This window comes from Diachasma alloeum, unplaced genomic scaffold (assembly GCF_001412515.2).
Source record: "Diachasma alloeum isolate Michigan unplaced genomic scaffold, Dall2.0 Dall_scaffold_01094, whole genome shotgun sequence".
Classification (NCBI taxonomy): Eukaryota; Metazoa; Arthropoda; class Insecta; order Hymenoptera; family Braconidae; genus Diachasma; species Diachasma alloeum.
Window position 1 is genome coordinate 94,850 of NW_021681205.1, and position 26,036 is coordinate 120,885.

The 26,036-nt window shown below is 35.8% G+C and overlaps 2 protein-coding genes across 2 annotated transcripts in view; one reads left to right on the forward strand and one right to left on the reverse strand.

Annotated features, from left to right (window-relative positions):
- The window catches only part of LOC107045861 (muscle calcium channel subunit alpha-1), a 35,245-nt gene extending 30,055 nt beyond the window's left edge, over positions 1-5,190 (reverse strand). The window contains exons 1-4 of the mRNA XM_015268264.1: positions 4,910-5,190; positions 3,644-3,749; positions 2,096-2,495; positions 398-736 (exon numbers count right to left, since the gene is read on the reverse strand). Of these exons, the coding sequence (XP_015123750.1) occupies positions 398-736; positions 2,096-2,495; positions 3,644-3,749; positions 4,910-5,190 (1,126 nt within the window). The remainder of the gene's footprint in view (positions 1-397; positions 737-2,095; positions 2,496-3,643; positions 3,750-4,909) is intronic.
- A 12,523-nt stretch (positions 5,191-17,713) lies between these two features.
- LOC107045856 (mucolipin-3) lies at positions 17,714-25,024 on the forward strand. The gene is made up of 4 exons (XM_015268259.1): positions 17,714-18,118; positions 22,184-22,460; positions 22,675-23,549; positions 24,272-25,024. Exons 1-4 carry the CDS (start codon positions 17,949-17,951, stop codon positions 24,858-24,860), a joined length of 1,911 nt encoding a protein of 636 aa, XP_015123745.1. The 5' UTR covers positions 17,714-17,948; the 3' UTR covers positions 24,861-25,024.
- Positions 25,025-26,036: the final 1,012 nt, after the last annotated feature.

Genomic DNA, 26,036 nt, shown 5'->3' on the forward strand with positions numbered 1-26,036 from the left:
TTATTAAAATTAAATTAAAAAACCATATGTTCACGTGAGAATATTTGATGCAGTGGAACAGATTTACTTGAGGGAAATTAACCGACTTGATACAACGAAATTTAATATCTTTCACCGGAATTAATTTAATTTAATTCATTTTAATTTGATTTTCTATGAGCACTAATTGGCTTGCGGTCAGTGAGATGAAAACAACTTTATTATTTCTTCTCTCCTCTCTACAATAAAAAGAGGCTCAATAAGAATATTTCTTATAGTTCACTAAAATTCTTCGATATTCTGTTCGAAATGTTGCGCAAAAATAGTTATCAATCATTCATTTTGCGCGGAGTGCGCATCCGACCTCGTGACGGTAAATTCACGAGTCAGTATATTCCGTTGCATCCCTACAACTCACCCCTCTTCTTCGCCTTGTCCCTCTCCTTCGAGAACTCTCCGGACAAAACACCGAGAATGAGATTCATCACGAAAAATGCACCGAGAATGACCATGGACACGAAGTATATCCACTGCCAAGTGCTGCCCATTGCGTCCTCAATGTCGTACAGCACGTCGGTCCATCCTTCTAGTGTGATACACTGGAAGACAGTCAGCATCGCCAGTCCAAAGTTATCGAAGTTTGTTATTCCATAGTTCGGACCCTCCCAATACTGTCTACTGCATACGTATTGACTTCCTAGTGTGTTGCATTGGAAACCAGCCTCACCACAGGGATGTGGCTCCTCCATTATTTCACCTTGAAAGGAAGGTAATGGATTTTAATGTCATTTTCGCCATTTCAGATTTAAAATTTGCTGAATATCATTTGACATGTTTTTGCTGAATATATTTTACTGAAAGTTAGTAGGTGATGGAAAGCTTTTTCAGCTGAGGAAAATATTATTTGAATTACTAATTGGATTTGGCATAAAATTTTTTACTAAATATGAAAACCTCCGCATTTTGCAATGCATTGTGACTTTTTATGACTTGCCAAAATTTAAAAAAATGCGAATAGAATTTTCCATCCAATTCGCTAGGGTTTCCTAAACACGTATTTTCAAGTCGATGAATAATGGAACTTGATGAATTACAAAGAATTGAAAATGTCTGGATTGGAGGATTCGATTAACTGGCCTCAGTTCTCAGTTTCTCTTCATTTTTCAAAATAAAAAAAAACGTCTCCAACATTTTCCATCCAATTTTCGTACTCTACTATTTTATGTCTCCATATTATAAAAATCCAAATGGACTTCTGGTGATGAAAATTGGGTAGTTGAAATTAAGACTCCAAAATTAAGGGTCACAAGGGTCAAAAAAGGGTTACGGGGGTCAAAATAAGGGTCATGAGGCTTAAAATAAGGGTCCCGAGGGTCCGATTAAAGGTCACAAGGGTTTAAATAAGGATCACAAGGATCAAAATATAGGTCACAAAGGTCAGATTAAGGGTCCAAATAAGGATCATGGAGGTCAGAAACTAAGGGTCACAAGGGTAAAAATAAGGGTCTCTATCTCTATACTATAAAATCCAAATCGACTTCTGGTGATGATAATTTAGTACTTGAAATTAACACTCCAAAATTAAGGGTCACAAGGGTTAGAAGAAAGGTCCCGAGGGTCCGATTAAAAATCATAAGGGTCTAAATAAGGGTCAGAAGGGTGAAAATAAGGGTCACAAGGATCACGAGGGTCAGCAGGATCAGAATAAGGGTCAGAATAAGGGTCACAAGGGTCCGATTAAAGGTCACAAGGGTCGAACTAACGATCAAAATAACAAAATAATAAAGTAGGGCGAGCAGGGGGCGGAGCCCCCTAGTTAAGTGAATAAATTTTATGCCACAACTCAATTATAATATCCACGACTATCCCCGCCACTTCAAACTCGCAAACCGTGACGAAGGAAAGTATTCGAATAATTTTATTCAGAACAATACGAAAAATATGAAACAGTATTTTTTTATAATTTATTATTCCTATAAAATAGAATAGCAAATTTCTATTACATTCAAGTTTTAACAGGAAATATTATTATCAACAAATTGAAAGAATTATTTTCAGTAATTTCCATCTTCTTCAGCAAAAACTATTAAGAATATAAAATGACTTCTGCACTCACCTGTTTTATTATTTCTACACGTTTTATGCATTTTTCCCGAGAATAATTCTAATCCTATAATGGCGTAAATGATGATAACAAACAGTACTAGTAATGCAATGTGCAGCAATGGTACCATTGCCTTGAGGATGGAATTCAGTACTACTTGTAGACTTGGCACACCGGAAACCAGCCGGAGTGGTCGTAGTACTCGAAATGCCCTCAGGGCTTTAACATCGAAGCCCTCTTTCATCAGTATTGTCAGTATTGTACTGATCATTCCTATTACAACAATTGTAAAATCGAGCATGTTCCATCCGTTTCGGAGGTAGGCTCCTTGGTGGGCTACGAAACCGTATGCGATTATTTTCATCACGCATTCCACGGTGAATATGACGAGGAATACGTACTCGATTTTTTCCTGTTGAGAAATTGAAAATGGGAATTTATATGAATAATTTTCATTTTTATGAGTGGAATGTTTAAATGGAAAATTCTAGCGCTTTCTCTCAGTTCTATTCATAGAATTATTGTTTTTGTGAGCATTTCTATTGGAAATCACGGAAATATGTTATTGATTTTTGTGTAAGAGGTTTTGACAATTAATTAGAAACTCTTTTTTCGACAGAAAAAGTGTCAACAGAATAATTTCATATATAATAGAAAAACGAAAATTTATTGATTCTTTTCTATCGAATATCTGCTCAATCGTATGAGGAGGTCGTAGGATTTTTTATAAAAATCGCGGCAAAAGGTAAATTGAATCTTCAAGAAGATTTCAATAAAATTGTTGTTGAACTTTAATAGAGTTATAGTCGAAATCCAGAGGCGCCTGTTTAAAAAAGCTAGTGTACTGGGAAATTCTATTGAAATTTCTTCTTTTAATATAAATTTGAAACAAAAAATAATTCAGCGAAAGAATCACGAGATTTAAATATTTTTATACAACTTGTTCTGTTGAAATTGATTACGTGAAAAATCCTCGTCTGAGATGTTTAATGTTTTTCTACTTGAATTTTTTAATAAACCAAAAAAATACAGGGGAAAACATAAAATTTCTATCCAAGACCATAAAAAAGAGTCTATTGACTTTTTCTGTTGCATAACATTCAATAGACTTTTGCAATAAAAATTTTAAAGTATCTCTCAGAAAAACCTGCTCTTCTTGCTCGGAACTCCATTTAATTTTCATCGCAATCCTCTCAAAATTTCTTTTTTCATAGCCATTTTCAACAAAAAATAATTTACCAAAAGTCTGTAGACCGGAATCTTTTCATGCAACTTATTCTGCTGGAATTGATTCCATAAAAGTCCCTCGATTTAAATTTTTCGAGTTTCTGCGCTTGAATTTTTCAATGAAAGGAGAAACAAATTTTGTGAAAAAACTCGAAAATTTATGCCCAAGACTATAAAGAAAATTCTGTTGACTTTTTTTGTTGCACAACATTCAACAGACTTTTAACAGAATTCTAATAGAATTCCAATAGAATTTCTCAGAGAAAAAACTAGTGTTTTTCAATAAAATTTCCTCACCATATTTTATTCATGAATATTTAAAATTTTGCTTACCAAGTACATATTTGTTTGATTAGAGTCGCCACAGGGATACGGTGTGTACACCCCCAGGGCGACGCAATTGGCTAAAATTGTCAGGAGAATGAGCCACTCAAAAGGTCTGATTAATTCAAGTGAAAGAAAATTCATTCAATTCAACTGTTGAGAAACAAGAATACCAGGTGCAATCAATAGAATTGGTACAGCGGTGAATCTATTGTGCAAAGCAATGTCAGAGGAATTCATTGTATTACGCATTTCATTGGATTTCACTTTTCAACTGGTCTCGGAGAATCAGGCCACTGCAAGTATCGAATGTCGAAGTTTCTAGGGTATCAAGTTTTCAAAACAGCATTGAACAGTGCATGTAAGGGTACGTCGAGAGATTTAACGTTTCATTTCAACATTCTGTTTAATGAATACGCCTGAGTGGCTCTCGATTTATACAGCATGAGCATGGGTTTTCACGCTTGATTGATTCCTTTGACGATAACTTTAATCTGGAGGTGATTTCTTGAGGGAAATTGTTTTCTGGATTATTGTAATTTTCCAATATCGCTCGTTAAATAACGATTTTATGATAACGGTTCTACGTTAATTTAGAGTAAAATCACGAAATTTCCGATTGAATTAAAATAGGATTTTTAAAATAAATGATTAAGCAATGAAAAAACGGACAACGCCAGAGCTTAATAAAAGTATTGGACTAGGAATTCTTTTTTTTCAGAATTTTTAAGCGTCGAGAAAGCCGCTAAAATATAAAAAGCGAATACGGGCTGCGCCGCGCTCATTGAGGGAGTGATCGAGGGTTAATAACGCGGGCGCCTGCTACACGAAGCAGGATCATTTCCTCATTTCTATCCCGGAATTTAGTAAAAATTAATACATGACGATCAAATTTTATTCTACGTCAGAGAAATTTTATCCTGATAAAAATCAAAATTACGGTGCCGGTAGAGTAATATTTACCAACTGTTCTAGAATTTTCGTTGTTATCTACATAAAAATTATTGAACTGGAAGGGTAAAATTTATTATGCGTCAGGATAAAATTTCTCAAACGTTGAATAAAATTTGATCATCATATATTAATTTTCATTAAATTTCGGGACAGAAATGAGAAAACGATGACTCATGATACACTTTTACAGAACGGTAGGATAATTATTATCAAAAATTTCTCTCTGTGTAGCCGATAAATCTTTTCTATCCACAATTATCAAGAGCAACCAAAAAAAAATGTCGAAAATGTTTCATCCTAATGAGAATAAGAAAAGGATACTTCCACTCAACGACGTCGATACACATTTTCCTAAGTGGATTTTTAAGTCCCATACAGAAGAGGGCCCGTACCGGCCTGTCAGGAGTGGGTTTGGCACCCCTCCTGGCCGGTCTCTTGGGTGGAGCTGTGGGTGCGGCAGCTGTTGCTGCTTTCGACGAAGCAAGGCCATCCTGTGTCTGTCCACCTGTCTGCTGACCATCGGGATAACCAGTGTCACTGGTGGGACGGGCCCCGTTACCAATATCGGGACCCGACAGTGGCACGCCATCGCTCGTGCTCATCTGTCGTCCACCCTTGTCACCCTCGTGTCCTTTATTAATCTAATTTACACCGGCCACTACCCCCAAAACTCACTATCCACGTTTTCGCCTCGTTTATCACGACACTGTAGCAACAGCCTCGTCTGCGTTTTCTTCGTTTACGTGTTTGTCCTCTGCCAGCCACAGCAGACAGTTGGAAACGACGCGGGATCAGTGCGACGCGCCTCCTCTGACACCCCCTTGGCATGCTACGGCGAGATTTTCACCACTAGCTTCTTTGCTGAACTATTGACACATTAAGGAGAAAACATTGGTTGGAGTGGTGGATTCATTTGTGTGGAATTTAAAACGTTTTAGTTTTTGAAAGATATATTCATTTTTGAGAATTGTTACTGATTTTTTTAAATCTACTCGTAATTTTTAAAGATTTTTGACACTTGTTTTTCCTGAAATTTTAGGGATTTAATGGTGAGATCGTTGGGACAAAATGGGATGGCAGTTGAAAACTTTAATTTACCTTCTGCCATTTTAAATTCATAATTCGATGAAAAAATAAGACGAAACTATTCATTTTAGTTCAATTATTTCATTAAAATTAAGAGAAATCAGAAAATTTCAGGTGAATGTATTATTTATTTTCAATTCAGTAAAAATTCAGCGTAAATCGGTGCTGAATATTCATGTTTTCACTACTAGGATCTTTGTAGAGCTATTGACACATTGAGGAAGACGCTGAAAGGAAATGTTTTAGTATTTGAAAGATCTATCCGTCATTGTCGAGAATTGATCCTGATTTTTTTTAAATTTATTCATAATTTTAAAAAAAATTTGACGCTTCAATTTCCTCAAAAGTTAGAGATTTAATGATTAGAAATAAGCGACAAAAGAAGTTGATTTTAGAATTTTTATTTATCTTTTGCCATTCAAAATTTACAAATTTTTTAGTTCAGTTTTTTCATGATTCTTCGCCCCTAAATTGAATGAAATATCGATCTCCCGAAAATTACAACTAAACTGTCAATAAGAATTCCATTTTTTTCTTTTACATCTCAGAAGGTCATCCAATCATCACAATCAAAAAAATTCCACGTTTTAAGAGAATTTAATTCCTCACTCTAAACTTCAACTCTAAACTATTAAATTTTAACACAAAAGGAATTTCTACAAGAGCATGAAATTTCTGTAAAAGTAAAAAAAAAATGAAAACAAAAAATTATTAATTTCTGTTAGTTCTCAATTACCGGTAATCATTAAAAAAACAAAATAAAAACATTTCGAATACAATGCAACTGCAGAAAAATTCGACTAATTATTTTCTCCCAACACGACTTTCTGGAATAAAGCCGAAACATGGACTGCACATCATTCACTAACAATGAGTTAATATTGTTCTTCGTGACCACAAGGCCAATTAAAACATTCATGAATACAAAGTCGTGAAAGCTGTGACACAATTCGCTGAGGCCATATACCAAAAGCACAGAAAACTTTCTTCATCCCTCAATGAAACAACAGTGAAATGGGAAACCAACTCCGGAGTCAATTACTTGCATCAAAAAAATTCATGTGCATTAAAATTCAAGTTCTGCCGCTCACGAATCTTTTGGATTTTCCCTAAAAAATGAAGTTTTCGCAAAATACTAAATTTCGATTAAAATAAATCAAATTACTACAAGAGTATGAAATTTCTCGGAAAATGAAAGAAAACAAAAACAAAAAATTATTCATTTCCGTTAATTCTCAGCTAATGTTAATAAAAAATGAAATGAAAAAATTTGGAATTTAATACAAAGTCGTGAAAGCTGTGACACAATTCGCTGAGACCAAATACCAAAAGCACAGAAAACTTTCTTCATCCCTGAATTAAACAACAGTGAAATGGGAAACCAACTCCGGAGTCAATTACTTGCATCAAAAAAATTCATGTGCATTAAAATTCACATTCTGCCGCTTACGAATCTTTTGGATTTTCCCTAAAAAATGAAGTTTTCGAAAAATACTAAATTTCAATAAAAATAAATCAAATTACTACAAGAGTATAAAATTTCTCGGAAAATTATTCATTTCCGTTAATTCTCAGCTAATGTTAATAAAAAATGAAATGAAAAAATTTGGAATTTAATACAAAGTCGCGAAAGCTGTGACACAATTCGCTGAGGCCATATACCAAAAGCACAGAAAACTTTCTTCATCCCTGAATTAAACAACAGTGAAATGGGAAACCAACTCCGGAGTCAATTGCATTAAAAAAATCCTATGCATGAAAATTCGCGCGCCATAACGGACAAAAATTTCACCGAACAATTAGCCGCGTAATCAACACGATCCACGAATCAGTACAGATGTAAATAAGACGTTTAAATCAAACGAACCGTCCATTTTTACCCAGTGGGAAAGCCCAGCGATACCGGGGACTACTACAGTGAGCTTCAGGAATCCTATACTGCTATATTTAGTGAGTTCTAAATACTCGAAGCCCCACTAGACGCCCGGGATATTTCTTCATCTTTCCATCTTTTTTTCCCCTCGCGTTTCTTTTCTACCCGTTAAACACTAAAATCCGTGGCATCCACTATTCACACCGGTTTTAATGGCACAAGCACATTGTAATCCGCCATCCCCTTGTTGTCTGTTTACCTCACAACCTGTTGCACACGCCTTTGATAATAAGTAAAAGTGTGACTCACACCGAAATAATGGGGCAGCAGGCATTGAATTCCAATGCGATTATTTTGATTGACACGCACGAGCCTTTTGGCTCTTATCCAACGTACATTGCCACTGGGGAGACGAGGGTTGACAGGAGATAAAAACTTTGGAATTACAGAATTGTGTCAAGTAGGAGACCGCGGGGTACAATGAACCATTTTCAAGTTCCTTCATCTGCTTAAAGTATTATAGCTCTACCCTTACGGTAAATTCAAAGATTATTGAAAACTGCAAAAAAATTGCAGGAAACTCGATTAGATTCGGAATTCTAATTTTTTTCTCAATTTAATCATCGTTTTGGTTTTTCAAAGAAGAAACGTTTAAAAATCAGGATTTAACCCGGTGTCTTATGTGAAAATCAACATTTCCATTGTAATCAAAGAATTTTTTTGACACATAAAAAATTATCCACCGTTTTGCAAACAAGTTTTATTATTTATTTATAAGAGGGAAAGGTTTGAAAAAATATCAATATTTTGCGAAATTTAATTTAGATAATACCGACTGGGTATGAATTTTTTCAAATTTTTTCCATGCAATTTAGTTGAAAAATTTAAAAACTGGAAATATTTAAAAGTATAGTGTAGTCCGGCCGAAGGGTACAGCTGCTTTAAGGGGCAACAGAATGCGGCCCATTTTCCTAATTTTTTGACAAATTCCCTCCCCCAAGTTATCGATATTTTTACAAATCGAAGCACATTAATCTCCAGGAGGTGATGGTGAAGGTCAATGTGCTTTGGGTTCAAAAAATACTAATAACTTTGAGCAGGAAATTTGTTTGAAAATTTCGAGGAAACGTTCGCCTTCTGTTACCCTTTAAGGATGTTTCATCAGTGTCAGTAAATGTGTTTTTTTTTCATGGTCAAGGAAAATTCCGCAATTTTTTCGGCTGACAACAGAACATATACAATCGGACTCAAACACGCCAAAGATCATAATTAATTTTTCTATTGATCGACATTTAATAAATAAAAAAAATCGGCCCAGCCGTCCAGAAATTAGGGATTTCGGCTGCATTTAATTATTTTTCAACTTAATTATTCTTTATTTTGTTATTTCGACTTCAAATAATTTTTTTCTGCTAATCAAAATATTCTTGAAGGCATGGAAGCCATCATATCCCCATTTAGGTGATTCTTTTATTTTAGAGCCTACCACGAAACTCGAATTTACCTTAACCGTCCAGGAATTGGCCTGTTCACCTTATTTTCTGCAGAAATTTCTTGGCCCAAATTATCCAAGTTTTTTTGACTGATTTTCGTGATGAAAAGAAGCGAAAAATAAAATGAATCGTGGTACCGCTTCACTACTGAATTTCAATCCCGAAACTTGTCTTTCCAATTTTTTAGTTCAGGAAAAAAATTGAGAATGGAAAATGCGTGGAACATTTTTTTATTCCTTTATGAAATCTGTATTAATATTTTTAGTTGAATATTAGAATTTTTGTTTTAGCCCTGGGTGATTGCGGGTCATCAAACGTGCTCGTACTGTGCAGGCGCGTGACACTGAATTCAATTTAGGGGAAAATTGCGTAAAATTTCAAGTTCCAAGTGAAGATGAAATGGACAATTGAAGAAATTCGCTTGTAATTAACAGTTTTCAATCATTTTCTCATTAAATCGTTCGCTTTTGATGACGATAATTCCGAAAATTTCAGATAAATATCACGTGTTAAAGCGTGACATTGTCAACGTTTCGGCCTCAATATCTGAGGCCCTCTTCAGGACAAAAACCCATCATCCTTATTTCTCTGCCAAGAAAAAAACAAATAAAAAATCGTCATGGACATTTCCCAAAACCTTAATCCACTAATTAACAGTTTGAGGAGTATTTACGAAAAAATGAAAAAAATCCTGAAGATTGCGAGATTCTTTCACAAATAATTTACAAATCGCCAGATTTCGCCCCTAAAATCCTTTTGTCGAAGAAATAAAATGAGGGAGAGTGGGGTAAAACGGCCCCTTTCGATTTTTTTCGTGATACTCACAACTCAGAAACAAATTCATTAATTGAGATCAGTCTAGGCTCATTCTAAAGGGGAAGAAGTGTAGTTTCTATGGAAAAAAAATTATTCCGTTTCATTTAAAATTGAATGAGCTGTTAGCATTTTTGAAAAAATCAAACGGGGCCGTTTTACCCCACTCTCTCTTAATCTTTCATAATCAAAATTATCTAAACTATTAATTTCAGGCAAGAAAAATTGTGGATTTGTGATGATTCCGCATTGTGCATCAATTTCTAATATCCCACCCTCAATCATCCGTTTAAAACATAAAAATTAATAGCAAAAGTTTGAATGTTGTGGCCTGCGGATTAGTTTAAACCCACCAACGACCATGATCCGAGTGACATCCAATTTGTTTACAATTTCCATTGTAATGCATTAGCGCAAACATTTTTCTAAAAAATAAAAACGTTGAGCTTCTTTTCTTCTAAATGAGATGTCTTTTCTCATTATTTTTCAATCTTCGAGTCAACACCTCCTTTTCATAGCAGAATGTTTCCAAATGTGCAAACAATTTCCATTATTTACGGATAAAAGAGGAATATTTTAACACCTGAGTTGTCTAAAAACATTTCTCACACAATTCAGTGGGAAAATATTGAAATCTATAAATACACGACTTTGAATATTACTCAAATTTTTCGTTTTGATCGATCATCCCTTAAACCCCAATGCGTTTCGAACCTAAAATGATTTTTTCGAATACAAAAAAATTTTTGTAATCAAAATTATCCAAAGTATGATCTTTATGGACGAAAAATAATCGATTGGAACTCTTGATGTGTCGTTAATTGTGATCTTTTGCCGAGTCTGAGAAAGATTTAATGAAAGTTGCAATTGCTTACATTTAAAAACAATATTTTGAAAACCGTGTTTTTTTAAATTTTCCCCTATAACGTTGATATGGAATATATCGAAATTATGTAAAAATAACTTCAAATATGGCTTAAATTTCTGATTTCAATCGATCATCCTTTAAACCCCAATGAGTTTCCAACCCTAAAATGATTTTTTCGAATACAAAAAATTTTCGTAATCAAAATTATCCAAAGTATGAATTATATGCAAGAAAAGTAATCGATTTGAACTCTTGATGCGTCGTTAATTGTGATCTTTTGCCGAGTCTGACAAAGATTTAACAAAAATCGCAATTACTGGCATCTAAAAACAATATTTTGAAAACCGTATTTTTTAAAATTTGCCCCTCATATTTTGGTTCAGAAAATATCGAAAATATGTAAAAACAACTTTAAATATGACACAAATTTCCGATTTCGATCCATCATCCCTCAAACCCAAATTCGATGATCAGTTTTCAACCCTAAAATCATTTTTCGCAGACGTAAAAAATGCGTTCATAATCACCAAAATCATCCAAACTGTCCATTTCAGGCAAAAAAATAATCGACTTAAATTTTTCCCCACAATTCCCTCGTAAAATATTGAAATCTCCAAAAATAACAGAACACGACTCAAATTTCCGATTTCGATCCATCATCCCTCAGCCGGGTCGATCCCCCCACCGCCAATAAAAAATATCGAAACCTACCCCAGCGAGGTGCCCCCACCACAACCTGAAAAAACTTTCAATTATATCCGGTTCGTCGATCGCGTCCACAGGTGAATACCTCCGCTCCTCGTCCCCCTCCCAGACACCGCCGTTGTTTATTATCACGATACCTCATCGTTATTTTTTGTTCTCACATCCTCCTCACCCCTGTTTATTAAAAGAACAATGGGGGGGAAGATCGGTTTAACCCCATTCGATAGTAGGACACGTCGCCTACACGATTTTCCCCCATTGACTGACCCATATTCTCCCTCTCATCCAACAAATAATCTCCCTTATTTCCCTCATCTCGACATATTTCGTTCTATTTGCCCGGAGAATCCCCGATTATCTCATACGTATGACACGAGAATTTATTTTTACGATTGTCGGCACGAATCAGCGCCGTCAGTTGCCACGAAAATCGCCCGGTTCAAGTTCTAAATAAAAATACAAACGATAGCCCAATACAATTCCCCGTGGCACAGCCACCGACGGCAACCAAACAACCAACCCAAAGCAATAAAAAAAAAATATACCAATAAAAAATTGACTCACCGCATCGTCTCCGCTGCACGCCACAAGGATGACCAGATATCATGTAAACGAGTCCGATTCGGGCGTCATATTTGCCGTGAAACGACAGTACCAGGCATACAAGAAACTCAACTTTACCGTATAGTCATACTCCACCCGTTGTATCACCCTTCCCCTCCCCCCTCGCCCCGCGGATTCCCCTCGAGTCTCGGAATAAAATTATGTCACACGTGGTATAATGCCTGAGGGGCGGGGCGAAGCGCACGAATGCCTGAGGGGGAGAATACAAGAACAACAGATTAAAAAATAAAGATAAATAAATATCGCCAGCGATGTTAACCGTTGAATCTACTCGCCGCGGAATAATCCCGCATCACTCGTGACGATAAAAACCAACTAGAGTCAAGATTCCATTTACTAGCATCGGCGAGGCGCGTTGATTCACTTGAGTAATTATAAATAGACCACAGGCTTTTTCATTTTCTAGTCGATTCCGAGGGCGTGCGGGCTTTTACGCGATTGTTGTGAGCGCTCGAGGCGATTTTTAAAATTTAACAGCAGCTTTTTCCCCTCATCGGGGGATATTTAATTGCTCTTGACAGGCACAAAATGGGGGGAGGGATGAATGGAATTTGAGTCAAGATTTTGGGGGGCGATAGCACGTTAATTGTGGGAATCAATTTAGTGGCATGTGTCAAGTTCGTTGGCCCTTGAGTCCTTACTCTGGTGATTCTCCCTCCCCGCACTCAACCCCCCCAGCACTCAGTCACTTCATGCAACACTCGCAACACGTATGAACACTCGAGTTATGCTCGGGGTGCATCACGTTCGCCGGATGTTTCACACGTTTTAGTTTAATTCAATTGTTTTGGGGAATTGAGCACTTGTGAGGCAGCGCAGATCGGACAGTTGAGGGACCCAGCGTTGTCCTTCATTGGTTTAGTCACTTTTTACTGGTTTTCGGTGTCACTTGGCCGAGTTTTCGGGGCTTTGGTAGTGTCTTTTCGGTGGAATTGCTGGATTTTCACGGTGGAAGAGGGAAATGTGGAGCTTTATCGCGGGAGAACAGTAGAGTTGATCGAGGATTCTACGACGTCCACGACCCACCCTCTCGTGTCGCCTGTACCCCACACGCTGAACGTACAACAACCCACTTGCGCATATATAGCGTGGTAGCGATATAATGTTGCACGACAACGACTTGTGGTACTGTACAGCGGTAAACGTCGACGGTATCGACGAGTGGAGCGACGTCTGGCGACGCGACGGGGGTCTGACCGAGTCGGGGGATTTCTACTGGGGACAGGGGGTGACACCGCAGCATTTTGCCTCTAGATCGTGCGGCTCCGGTATAGAAATGCAAAATGACCGTCATTTTTTAGATCGCGTCATATGACCAAAAAATGACGGTCTTGTGACGGTCATGTGACGCACAAATTTTCCAACTACATATGATTGTCACAAATCATTTGTAACCAAATTGTTGTCAAACCATCTATATAGTTGCATAATGACGGTCAACTAATTTCCAATTGTGACGGTCATGAATAAAACAAAATAGTTTCTTCTATATGGATGAAAAAAAAACGTGATTTCCATTTCAAAATGCGGATTAGGTCAAGACAAATGGAAGTCAACTGAAAATTGACCGAGAAAAAAATAAAGTTTCATCTATATAGATGAAAGATGACTGTCATTTTTTCTTGACAAGTTGTGACGGTCACGGGAGGGGGAGGGGGAATGTGACAGCCGTCATGAACGCCTCGTCATGTGACCGTCATATGACGGTCATGTGACCATCATGTGACGCATTTGCATCTCTACTCCGGTAGAGTCGACGGATTCGTGGCGCTAGGTGTCACTCGCGCTCGCATTCAGCGGAACTAGTGGACTACACAACCTTCGCAACTAGATTCTCAGTATTTCGGTAGCGAAGTGGTCTAACGATTCAAATCCATTTAGTATTCAGTTGAGTTTTTTAGAAATATTTCCGAATTTAAGGGAGATGGCGACATTTTTCGGTAACCTTTTTTGTAGCGCGAATTGAGTGCTACTAAAAAGGTTGTGAGAAAAATTTTGCTATCTTCGTTAGATTTAGAGATATTCAACTGAGAACTGGACAATAGCGAAAATCGAGTTAAACCGTTTGATCACTTCGTTATTGATTTTCATTTATACGGCCTTGGAAATGGGCGGAAAATTAAACTATGAAAGACGGATGAAAAAATTTAATAGAAGAAGTTAGCGAATTCGATACACAATTCTATCGGATTTCAATTGAAATCTTCAGTAAAAAATATTGAATAGAAAAAAATAGAATTCGATTTTTATATGCAGCTTGTTCCATTGAAATATTTGCTATAAAATTTCCTCGGCTTCGATTTTCCAAGTTTTTTTGTTTGATTTTCTTAATGAGAAGCGAAAAAAATATAATGAAAAAAACTTGGAAAATTTGAGGGGAGGAAATTCTGTAGAAAATATCTGAAGAGAATAAGGTGTATGAAAAAAATTAATTTTATTGACTGAAAAGTTGAACATAAATGTAATAAAATTTTCTAAGGAATGCGCTAAATTTCTATATGGATTTTTTTCTTACGCGCGTCTTTAAATCCAACACGAATGCGAAGTAGCGCCGCGCTACGGAGTGTGACATTAGCGAAACGCGCTGAAAGATAGAGTGTCACCCCCCTGACTGGGGAGAAAAGATCTATGAAGTAGGCGAAGAAAAAAAAAGTAGTGTGATTAGAAGAGAAAAATTTGTCAGCAAGTATTTTTGTCTTCAACATTTTCATTATTGAATTGTTGGTGGAGAGAATATAGAACGTACTCGTGAAAGCATCGCAGAAAATGAGTAGATCATGCCTGGAATAATTCATTTTATTTTGAATTCTGAAGAGATGGACAGGGCCTGCACCATAGACATATAATACCTAGATCGTACATGTGGTGGGGGAAGCTGTACAGGTTTAGGCAGAGAGAGATGCTGTCGGTCCCTACTCATCCTTGTTCAGCAGTGCTACAGTAAATTTTACCGTGGATTCACGGTAGATTCTCAGATCCGATCAATTAGCCCCTCATGTATAGATATTCCAAATTTTCATTTTTTTCCTCATTGAAGTAGTTTTGAAGAAAATTGCGAGCTAATAAAAAACATTTGCTAGTTAGTACTTTTTTTAAATAAAATTTTGAAAATCACCCTTGAAAAAAAAGGTGTTATCTTCTCTATTTCATTATTTCCAAAAAATTTTATCACCAATCGATAGAAAATTGTTTGAAGATTTTTGAGAGTTAAGAAAAAATCGTCAATGCAATCCTATTATTGTGTAAATTAACAATTCCAATTTCAACTCAAAACCAGAGTTGATGACCAGAGTTTGTAGCAGAGATGTCGGACAAGATATGAATGTTTTTTTTTTGACTCAAATGAAAGAGCGGCTCGAAAAATAGCGTGCAGAAGTCTTTAAAAATGACAAATGTCTCTAAAGATGATGTCTGTTTTCAACTGAAAAGCGCAATTGTGACAACATTGTCCAGTGGGGTCTAGGAGTCTCCCCTGGTTCAAAACCATCTTTAGAGGCCCTAGCACGCCATTTCTCGACCCGCTCTTTCATTTGAGCCCAAAAAAACATTCATATCTTGTCTGACATCGCTGCCACAAACTCGGGTCTATAACTCGGGCTTTCAATTGAAAGCCCGAGAAAAAAAAAATTTGGATGTTCGATGATTATTTTACCCGGAAGAGTATCTCAAATTTATCCTAGGAACAAACAAAATTTTATCCCAAGGTTAAATAAGTGTTCATTCAAATGGGGCTACAGGATAAATAACAAATTATTCTTCCGGTCAAATATTGAAAAATGATGACCCCTACGATATAATTGACCCCGAGGACAAATTACCCTTGGGTTTATTTGGATAACAGGGCTAGATGCAACCGAGCCTAAAATCTTTTCTGCAGCAGAACATTCACTAAAAATCTACCTACATACATACTTCAATCAATGGTATTTATCAATTCCACCCGGTCCATTCACCCGATTATCTGATAATAAATATACGAATCTTCGCTCTTCATAGAAAGAGTGAAATAAAGTTGAAAGGGATATATCGTTCACATAATGACTCGGATATTTTGGTTCTGTAATTTCTGCAGTAATCGTCATGATCAGGGAACGTGCCCTGAACGTGAAATAGAGTTCGATGGCCAGAATTATCAGTTCATTTAAGTGCTCTCGATTTATCGATTTCATCTTTATCACTATTGTCTTTATGCAATCTACACTGCGATGTCTTTTTTTAATGAATAAAGACTATTTTTATATAATCCCATTCTATTCATATCTATTCAATATTTTATAAGAAAGATTCCTATTGAAAAAAAAGCGAAATTAACGAAAAACCAATCGAATTCTAATAGAAACTCCGAGCAAATTCACGTAGATTTGGTAGGCTAGTAATTTTTATAACATAAGCAGTATAATGAACGACTCATTTTATGAATTTTATTATTACACTTTATGTGTATTTAATTTGATTCTGCGATTCGCCATGTGCTGGGTCTTAATGGAATAAAAACATGAAAATGAACTGAAATGTGTGAGGATTCCCCATCAATTATTTTCGTTGTAAATAATCGATTACAATGAATATTAATAATTATTCCACCCTTCACAAATAATTATCAAATCGAATTACCGTAAAATTGCCCCTGAACACGAATCCTTCCCAGATAAATATAAAACCACAAAATATAATGACAAAAAATGAAAACCGCTATCAGTTATTGGAGCGCTAAAATTTTCAATGGAGAATATTTTGCAAAAAAATTTGTGGTTTTCGATCTATTCTTCTTTCACCACCTTATCCTGTTGAAGAATCGAAATTCGTTTTTTTTTCTATTAAATTAAATAGTTCATACGAAAGATTCCTATTGAAAAAAAAACCGAATGAACGAAAATCCATTCGAATTTCAATAGAATCTCCTCGCGAGTGCGTGAGGTTTTTCCATCAATTATTTTCGTAATAAATAGTCAATTACACTGAATATTAATCCTCCCTTAATGAATAGTTATCGAATCGAATTACCGTAAAATTGTCCCTAAACCCGAATCATTCCCAGATAAATAAAAAAACTACAAAATAACAATATTGTTATTAAAAAAAAACGAGACCCGATGTTATTAGACCCCTAAAATTAGTGGATGCAGATTTGTTTTTCTTAACAATTTATCCTGTTAAAGAATCGAAATCCGTAATTTTTCCTATTAATTAATTCGCACCAAAGATTCTCATCGAAAAAAAATCGAATAAACAAAAATCTATTCGAATTTCCCAGCAGATGCGTGCGGCTTTCCTAAAAGTTCTTTTCGCAATGAACAATATCAATGTAATAAATATTAACAATTGTTACAGATAGATAATTATAGTTATAGATATGTTATAGATAATTAGATATCTCCCTTTAAAAAATAGTTACAGCACCTCCATTGCCGTGAAATTGCCCCTGAACCCGAATAATTCCCCGATAAATAAAACTACAAAATAACAATAACAAAGAAATAAATCCGCTATCTGTTTTTGAAGCGTGAAACGTCTGACGCCCCCTCCACAGTCCCAAGGCCGCTCCCAAGCCACCAGTCAGCTGTTCCTCACCCATGCATTCATAATCTCCCCCCTTTTACGTGTGCGTGTGTGTCCCCTCTGCTCCGTAACTCGCATCCGCTGTCTCTCAGTGCTCTCACATAGTTGAATAGTGTCGTATCAGTTTCCGACGATTTCGCGCTATCACCTCGGCAACCTGGAAATTCCATTGTCCATTATTTCATCAATGCCAGTACCACTCGATCATTCCGGATGTGAGCATCACAGTGAGCCCCGCTATTCTCCAGTAGCCTCTAAAAATCAGTGCACACCATCGCCGTGATTCCGCTCGAGGTATTGCATTCTGGCGCAACCACGACATCGACGACCAAGGGGGATATGGCAACAACAAGGAAAATGGCCGCTGGTAATGACAGGAGGTGCAATGTTGTTGAGGATCGTGCGCGTGGCAGTAATTCATTGAGGGGCAATACATGGAGCGAAGTGTCGGACAGTGCTGATGAACATGAGCATAGTCCATTCGCTGACAGGGCTGCTAATGTTGCTAGGTATGTCATCGTTTGTTGAGAACAAAAGCATGCGAAAATAGGGGGAATTGAGAATTTGGAGTAAACAAGGTTTTGGAGCATGGGTTGCTCCAATTTTGTAATTTTTTTTGGTGATTATTTTTCCAACCCAAATATCGGGCAATATATATAATTGGCACATTCGACATCACGTGGTACAAGCTACAGGGTTTTCAACTGAACTGACTAATTTTTTAATAATTTTCTCTGGTAGTTGCTATATAAAAACAAAACATCATGCAGTGGAATAACCCCTCGTCAAACTGACAGATTGAATTCAATTGTGTCGTTGTGTTAATTATACAATTTTCGTTTCTCAAGTCTGAGTTGCGTCTCATGGTTCAATTATATTGCCCGACATTTGGATTGGAAAAATAATCCTCCGAATATCACACGAGCTTCAAAATTAATCGGGCATTTTCCTCAAGGTTCTCTGCATACAAACGAAGTCGTCAAGTTTTTCAGGAAAAATATTTTAACCTGAAAAACTTGACTTCTTCGTTTGTTTGCAACGAACCTATCGAAAATACCCGATAATTTTGAAGCTCTTGTGGTATTACAACTGATAATTTTTTGATAATTTTCTCTGGTAGTTGCTATATAAAAACAAAACATCATGCAGTGGAATTAACTCCTTGTCAAACTGACAGATTGAATTCAATTGTGTCGTTGTGTTAATTATACAATTTTCGTTTCTCAAGTCTGAGTTTCGTCTCATGGTTCAATTATATTGCCCGACATTTGGATTGGAAAAATAATCCCCCGAATATCACACGAGCTTCAAAATTAATCGGGCATTTTCCTCAAGGTTCTCTGCATACAAACGAAGTCGTCAACTTTTTCAGGAAAAATTTGACTTCTTCGTTTGTTTGCAACGAACCTATCGAAAATACCCGATAATTTTGAAGCTCTTGTGGTATTACAACTGATAATTTTTTGATAATTTTCTCTGGTAGTTGCTATATAAAAACAACACATCATGCAGTGGAATTAACTCCTCGTCAAACTGACAGATTGAATTCAATTGTGTCGTTGTGTTAATTATACAATTTTCGTTTCTCAATTTTGAGTTTTGTCTCGTGGTCCAATTATATTGTCCGACATTTGGATTGGAAAAATAATGTGAGGTTACAGAGAGGTATATTTTTTTCCTTTGAATTTAACACTCAATTGTTAAAGTTCACGAAAAACAGAAGGAGATCACCAATTTGGAGTGAATAATGGTTGGGGGTATGGGGTATAGTGGTTACTTCAGTTTTGTATTTTTTTTTGTGAAGAAACTGTGGGTTATAGAATCAGATCGTATGATGTCAAACATCGCTAATGAAAGGGGGTGATTGATGAAGAAGTGAAGAAAAAGATGAAAGAGAATATGAAGATACAGAGAGATGGACTTTTTTCCTGTGAATTTAATAGCCAATTGTTGAAGTTCACAAAAAACAGAGGGAGATCACCAATTTGGAGTGAATAATGTTTGGGGAAATGGGAATTTGGAGTAAACAACGTTTTGGAGCATGGGTTGCTCCAATTTTGTAATTTTTTTTGGGGAGAAATTTTGATGGGATCAATCGGCAGTAATGAAATGGGGGTAATTGATGAAGAATTGAAGAGAAGGTTGAAAGAGAATGTGAGGTTACAGAGAGGTATATTTTTTTCCTGTGAATTTAACACTCAATTGTTAAAGTTCACGAAAAACAGAAGGAGATCACCAATTTGGACTAAATAATGGTTGGGGGTATGGGGTATAGTGGTTACTTCAGTTTTGTATTTTTTTTTGTGAAGAAACTGTGGGTTATAGAATCCGATCGTATGATGTCAAACATCGATAATGAAAGGGGGTGATTGATGAAGAAGTGAAGAAAAAGATGAAAGAGAATATGAAGTTACAGAGAGATGGACTTTTTTCCTGTGAATTTAACAGCCAATTGTTGAAGTTCACAAAAAACAGAGGGAGATCACCAATTTGGAGTGAATAATGTTTGGGGGTATCGAGTGTAGTGGTTACTCCAATTTTTTAATTTTTGTTTGGTGAAAATAATTGATATTATCAATTCTCAGTAATGAAATGAGAGTAATTGATGAAGAATTGAAGAAAAAGTTGAAAGAGAATATGCAGTTACCCAGAGATAGATTTTTTTCCTGGGAATTTAAGATTCAATAGCTGAAAAATTGTAGGATCACAATATATGGAATAACATTTTCAGTTAATATATGCGGAGTTTAGGAAAAATAGGGAACAATTGGGAATTTGGAGTAAACAATGTTTTGGAGCATGGAGTATAGTAGTTACTCCAAATTTTGTAATTTTTGCTGAAGAAACTACGGGTTATAGAATCAGAACGTATGAATCCTCGTATCAATCCTCAGTAATGAAATGAGATAATTGATGAAGTAAAGAAAAAAAAATACAAAGCGAATTTGAATTTAGAGAGAAAAAGAATTCTTTTCTGTTATTTTCAATATCAATAGTTTGCGTTCTCCAGAAACAGAAGATCCCAAATTTGGAGTAAACAATGTTTTGCGCATGGGGTATATGGTTACTCCAATTTTTTAATTTTTCAAAAAATGTCCTGGGGTATGAGAATGAAATAGAGAAAATTGAAAAAATCTACAGAAATTAAAATTTATTATATCTGTATTACAGAATTACAACAAATGAGATAATCAATATTTTCCCTGAATTGATTGCATTACTTCAGTCATGAGAAAGATACAATTTAGAATAAAAGTATTAAAAAAACTCTCAGCGATTAAAATCTACAAAAAAACAAGGAAATTACAAATGTGGAGTGGACTCCAACGGTTTTATCAGTGATAGAATAGAGGAGACTCTACACCTTCTTTAATCAATAGAAACATCATCTCTCTATCTTCATTCACCACAACCCCACACAGCGTTTAAATTTCCCAAACGACAAAACAAAATACCAAAATCGGAGTGAACAATGTATCTGAGCGTAAACTATCTTAGTTTCTCCAATTTCGTAAACGGACTGAACAATACATGTTCTGTGGAATTGCAACGTTTGAGATAATCAATGCTTTCACAGAAGTCACGGTATTAAATGCAGTAAATGAAATGAAAGCTACTAAAAGGCACTAATTCAACTCTCTATTTCATCATTAATCATGAATAATTCATGGAAGCAATAAAATCAGAGAGTTATAGTGTGGAATCTATGGTTCCCTCCAATGTTGTAGTTCTGTTAGGCTAAAGAAATGAATTTTGAACTGAAGGATTACAGCATATGAGACAATCACGTTCCCCCGCATTGCATTAATTCACTAATAAAATAAAGAAACCTGTAAATCCTCTTCGTACAACGAAAGAAATTCCCTAAGAATTTCCTAAGGCTGTTCATCATTTTATTATTAATCACCAATAACTGGAGAAAAACGTCGTCTACATCCCTCTTTGTCTACGAAGATTAATCCAATAAAAAATTATAAAGTTGGGGTGAATAATACATTCTTAACCTACGCACTAGAGAATACATTAAAAAATACATTGCGTAGTGATTATCTGAGGCTGATTAATTTCTTAATGCATTCCATTAATTTATGAACACAGAAAGATAAGAGTATTAACAAATACATTTAATAGTGAAATGTCTAATCTAATCTAATTCAATCTATTCGAGTTAATAGTAGGAATACTTGCATGGCTTATGAAGATGAAATATTCTATTTGATTCATTCTATACTACATATTTGAAATTAATCATTGCATTAATTCACTAAATGTGATTAAATAATTAATCACACAATAAATGATGATGAAGATGAATTTTTCTTTAATATGAAAATCCTGATTATTTAAATCTTCAAATCTTTATTTGTAAAAATTACTTCAATACGACAAAAAATGAAATTGAAGTACCATTATATTTTTAATGTATATACAATGTGAATTAAATCTCACTCCAATATCCCACGACTCTTAAAACTTATAGTAGTCTTCCCTTAACGGCTGAGGAAGTGAAAGTATTCTTAAACCAAATTATTCCCTCTCAATCATCCCCTCACTCGAAAAATAATAATCTCTAGGGACGGAATAATCGACCAGCCCCACTACGACGCGATCGTCTACGCGGAGGACAAGATGCGTCGACGGCTCCGTTTCTTCTTCATGAATCCCGTCGAGAAATGGCAGGCAAGACGTCGCGTCCCGTACAAATTCATCGTCCAAGTGATAAAGATCATTCTAGTCACCGTGCAGCTCTGTCTCTTCGCCCACAACAATTACATGCACGTCAACTACACGTGGGACAACAGAATCGCATTCTCCCACCTATTTCTGATGGGCTGGGATGCCACCCAAGAGGTGATTATAATCTCCCCCTATCTCCAAAAGCTGAAAAAAAAACCTCCCGTCGTGCGATTAAAACTAATCATTCAGCGAACTCGTGGTGTCCCCTTATCAGTCATAGAGTACTCACTATTTCTTGTTGACTCAGTCTCGTTATTCATCCTGTCCCGTCAATCTTAGAATCACTTTATCACTTATCAAATTAAGACCAGCGATAATCTATTTAAAGGTACCAGCATATCCCCCAACAACGGCACCACTGGCTCTCTACAAGCAAGATGATTTCTACGCTACAATTGATTATGCATTAAGAGGATATTATAATCTCAGCAATGCCATTGGATCGTACTCATACACTGAAGAGGATAATTCAATAGGCCGGGTCGATCTGTGTCTGCATCAGTACAAAGAGGGCACAATATTTGGTTTCAACGAGAGTTATGTGTTCAACAATGAGATTGAGAAAATCTGCATTCAGATTAATCACACGTTTCAGGGAGACGCGGGAGTTGAGACGAAAAAACTGCTGGTGGAGAAGGAAATTGTCATTAATTTCTCAGCTCTTGTGAAAGCCGAGTTGCAATTTGCGGTTAAAACGGTCAATTTGAAGGCAGCGGGGCCTATAACACCACCGGATTGCTATCAATTCGACATCAAGATTCTACTCGATAATAGTGATTTCGATGGACAAATGCTGCTATCTCTCGACGCGGAACCAAACAGGCTGCAATGCAAAGGTGATACCAGATACATTACTGATAATAGGATTGACTCTGCATTGAGGACACTTCTTAATCTCTTCGTTATATTCATATGCGCTATTTCGTTGGGGCTGTGCTCACGAGCTATCTACAGGGCGCAACTGCTCAAATTCGAGACTATTGGGTTCTTTAAGAAGACTTATGGCAAGGTTTTGAGCTTGGAGGGACGACTGGAGTTTCTTAATATGTGGTACATCATGATTATTATCAATGATCTGCTTATCATATTGGGGTCGGGGATCAAGGAGCAGATTGAGAGGAAGTACTTTGGCAGCGATCATTGGAATATCTGCAGCATTTTCCTGGGAACTGGGAATCTTCTCGTGTGGTTTGGGGTCCTGAGGTAATAATTTCGGGAATTGTCGTGGGTTTGGTGTAAAGTAGGAAAAAATTCATAGAAATATTTAGAGAATTCGATTGGAAGTTCGATTGGATTTCTGTTGATCGTTCTAGTAGTTTTTGGCCCATTCGTTTTTCAACATTCGATTTTTCTACGCAACTCATTTCAGCGAGATATTTTCGATAGAAATTCCTTGGCTCAATTTTATGTTTGATTTTTTTAAAGTAAAAAGAGAAGAAAAATACAGTGGAAAAAACTTGGAAAATTCATGAACGATGAAATTCTACTAATTTTTTCTGTAAAATAGCTTCTATTGAACAAAAAAACTCCCAATACAGCTGCAGAATTCTTGAATAGAATCATTCAAAAACTAATAGAATTTTTTTGTACGTGCATTTCCCATTGAATTGAATAGAATTTTTATTGAAATGAAAACATATTCTCAATCCTTTAAATCGAATTTTCATTGAAATCTTGAGGATATTTACGTAAAATAAAAAATAATGAATAATAAAAATAAAATCAAATAAAATAGAGAAATAAAATAAAAATAAAATAATTAGAAATACAATATCCCTTCCAATTGATATTCTATCGACGAATGATATCACGAAGAATACCAACGAATAATTGAATTTCAAATTAAATATTCTCAAATTGATAATTAATAACGAATAATTGAATTTTAATTTAAAAAATTGAAATGGCTGTTTGCATTGGCACAGGTACCTCGGCTTCTTCAAGACGTACAACGTCGTCATCTTGACCCTGAAAAAAGCAGCTCCCAAGGTGGCGAGGTTCCTAGTCTGTGCGATCTTGATCTACGCTGGTTTCACATTCTGCGGATGGTTGACACTGGGCCCCTACCACCTAAAATTCAGGAGTCTTGCCACCACCTCAGAGTGCCTCTTTGCTCTCATCAATGGTGATGAACTGTTCGCAACATTCTCCATAACTTCATTCAAATCTCCACTCCTCTGGTGGTACTCGAGGATCTATCTCTACACTTTCATATCCCTTTATATCTACGTGGTACTGAGTCTCTTCATCTCTATCATCATGGACGCTTATGACACTATCAAGCTGTACTATCGCGATGGTTTTCCCAAGAATGATCTTCAGGCGTTTATCGCTGTCTGCACTGATGAGGCCTCCAGTGGTGTTTTTCGCCAGGAGTCCGGTGGCAACAATTTCAGTGAACTCTTTGGAAAACTTTGTTGCTGTCGGAAAAGACCCTACGGGTCTCTTTCAGGGTCTGCAAATTCAGGTGCAACAGTTAAATCCGATGAAAACTGCGGCGCAATCTGTATATAGTAGGTTAATCGAGCCTCCGGGAACTGCGAAATATTATGGATCAATTTAGTAATAAGGAGAACGGACGAGAAAATTTCGCTAAAAAATCTGGCGAATTCGATTGAACATTCTGTTGGATTTCTCTTGAATTTTTTATTAGTCGTTGGCTGATTCTGAAAAAAATATTTCATGGAAAGAATCTGTAGAATATTTTTCTATACAATTTATTGTTGTGTATTTTTTATAGAAATGCATCAGCTCGAGTTTTTTGTTTGATTTTTGAAATGAATGAAGATAGACAATGGAACAATAATAATAGAAGAACAATAGAACAATAATTTGCTAGGGAAAATGTCTCAATGGAAAAAGTTTTATGAGAGATGAAATTTCTATTTGGAAATTTCCCTGGGGAATTCTCCAACAAAGTCGGCCAAAAACTCATAGAACTTCTAAAAGAAGTGCATTAGAAATTTAATAGAATTTTCTATCGAATTCGATAAATTTCATGATGAATTTTTTTCGTGCGAGGAACTTTTTGTATTTTGGAAAATAGCTTTGGGGTGAATGGTACAGTGTTCGGAATGAAATACCAGTGATTGAACCAATGTCATTCGATGGTAATTTTAATATCGAAAAGGTCCAAGAGAAAATTCTATTGGAAAATTCAGCAGATTTCTTGCATTTTTTTAAATTGCGTGTTCAATAGAAAGAACTGTAGGGAAAAGATAATTCTAATATCTTTAATATGGGGAACTTCTGGAAAATTCAATGATTCGTTCCTTTTTTTTTAATTCAAAGTTTATTTTATGTCTCCCTGGGTTTTATTGAGATAAAAACAACTCATTTTTGTTTCCATTTTTACAAATATGCAATAGAAATCAAAAGATACTCCGGAATTTCCTCTGATCCACTAATTGATTATCATTTTTTTCAATTCACGGTTTATTTTATCGGTCTTCCTGGATTTTACAGCGGGAAAAATATGACATTACATTAGATTTCTAATGAATAAAAAATCTAAAGTAACCGTTATTTGAACTTTCACGACTATCAAACATTCTGATCGTCATATGTCACTCAAATTCGAATTTTTCCAAAAATGACTTATTTTCTAGATACTAAAGTGATGAAAAATCCATGTAAATTAGTTGTTCAATGTTACAAGAATTTTCGTTATTTTTTTTTTGTTTCACACAA

What these genes read in the sequence shown, in the direction of transcription:
- LOC107045856 (XM_015268259.1), top strand. Translation starts at nt 17,949, where the DNA reads ATGGCAACAACAAGGAAAATGGCCGCTGGTAATGACAGGAGGTGCAAT. An exon ending in GCTGGGATGCCACCCAAGAG is followed by an intron (nt 22,461 to 22,674) that starts GTGATTATAATC and finishes ATCTATTTAAAG; the next exon opens with GTACCAGCATATCCCCCAAC. An exon ending in GTGTGGTTTGGGGTCCTGAG is followed by an intron (nt 23,550 to 24,271) that starts GTAATAATTTCG and finishes GCATTGGCACAG; the next exon opens with GTACCTCGGCTTCTTCAAGA.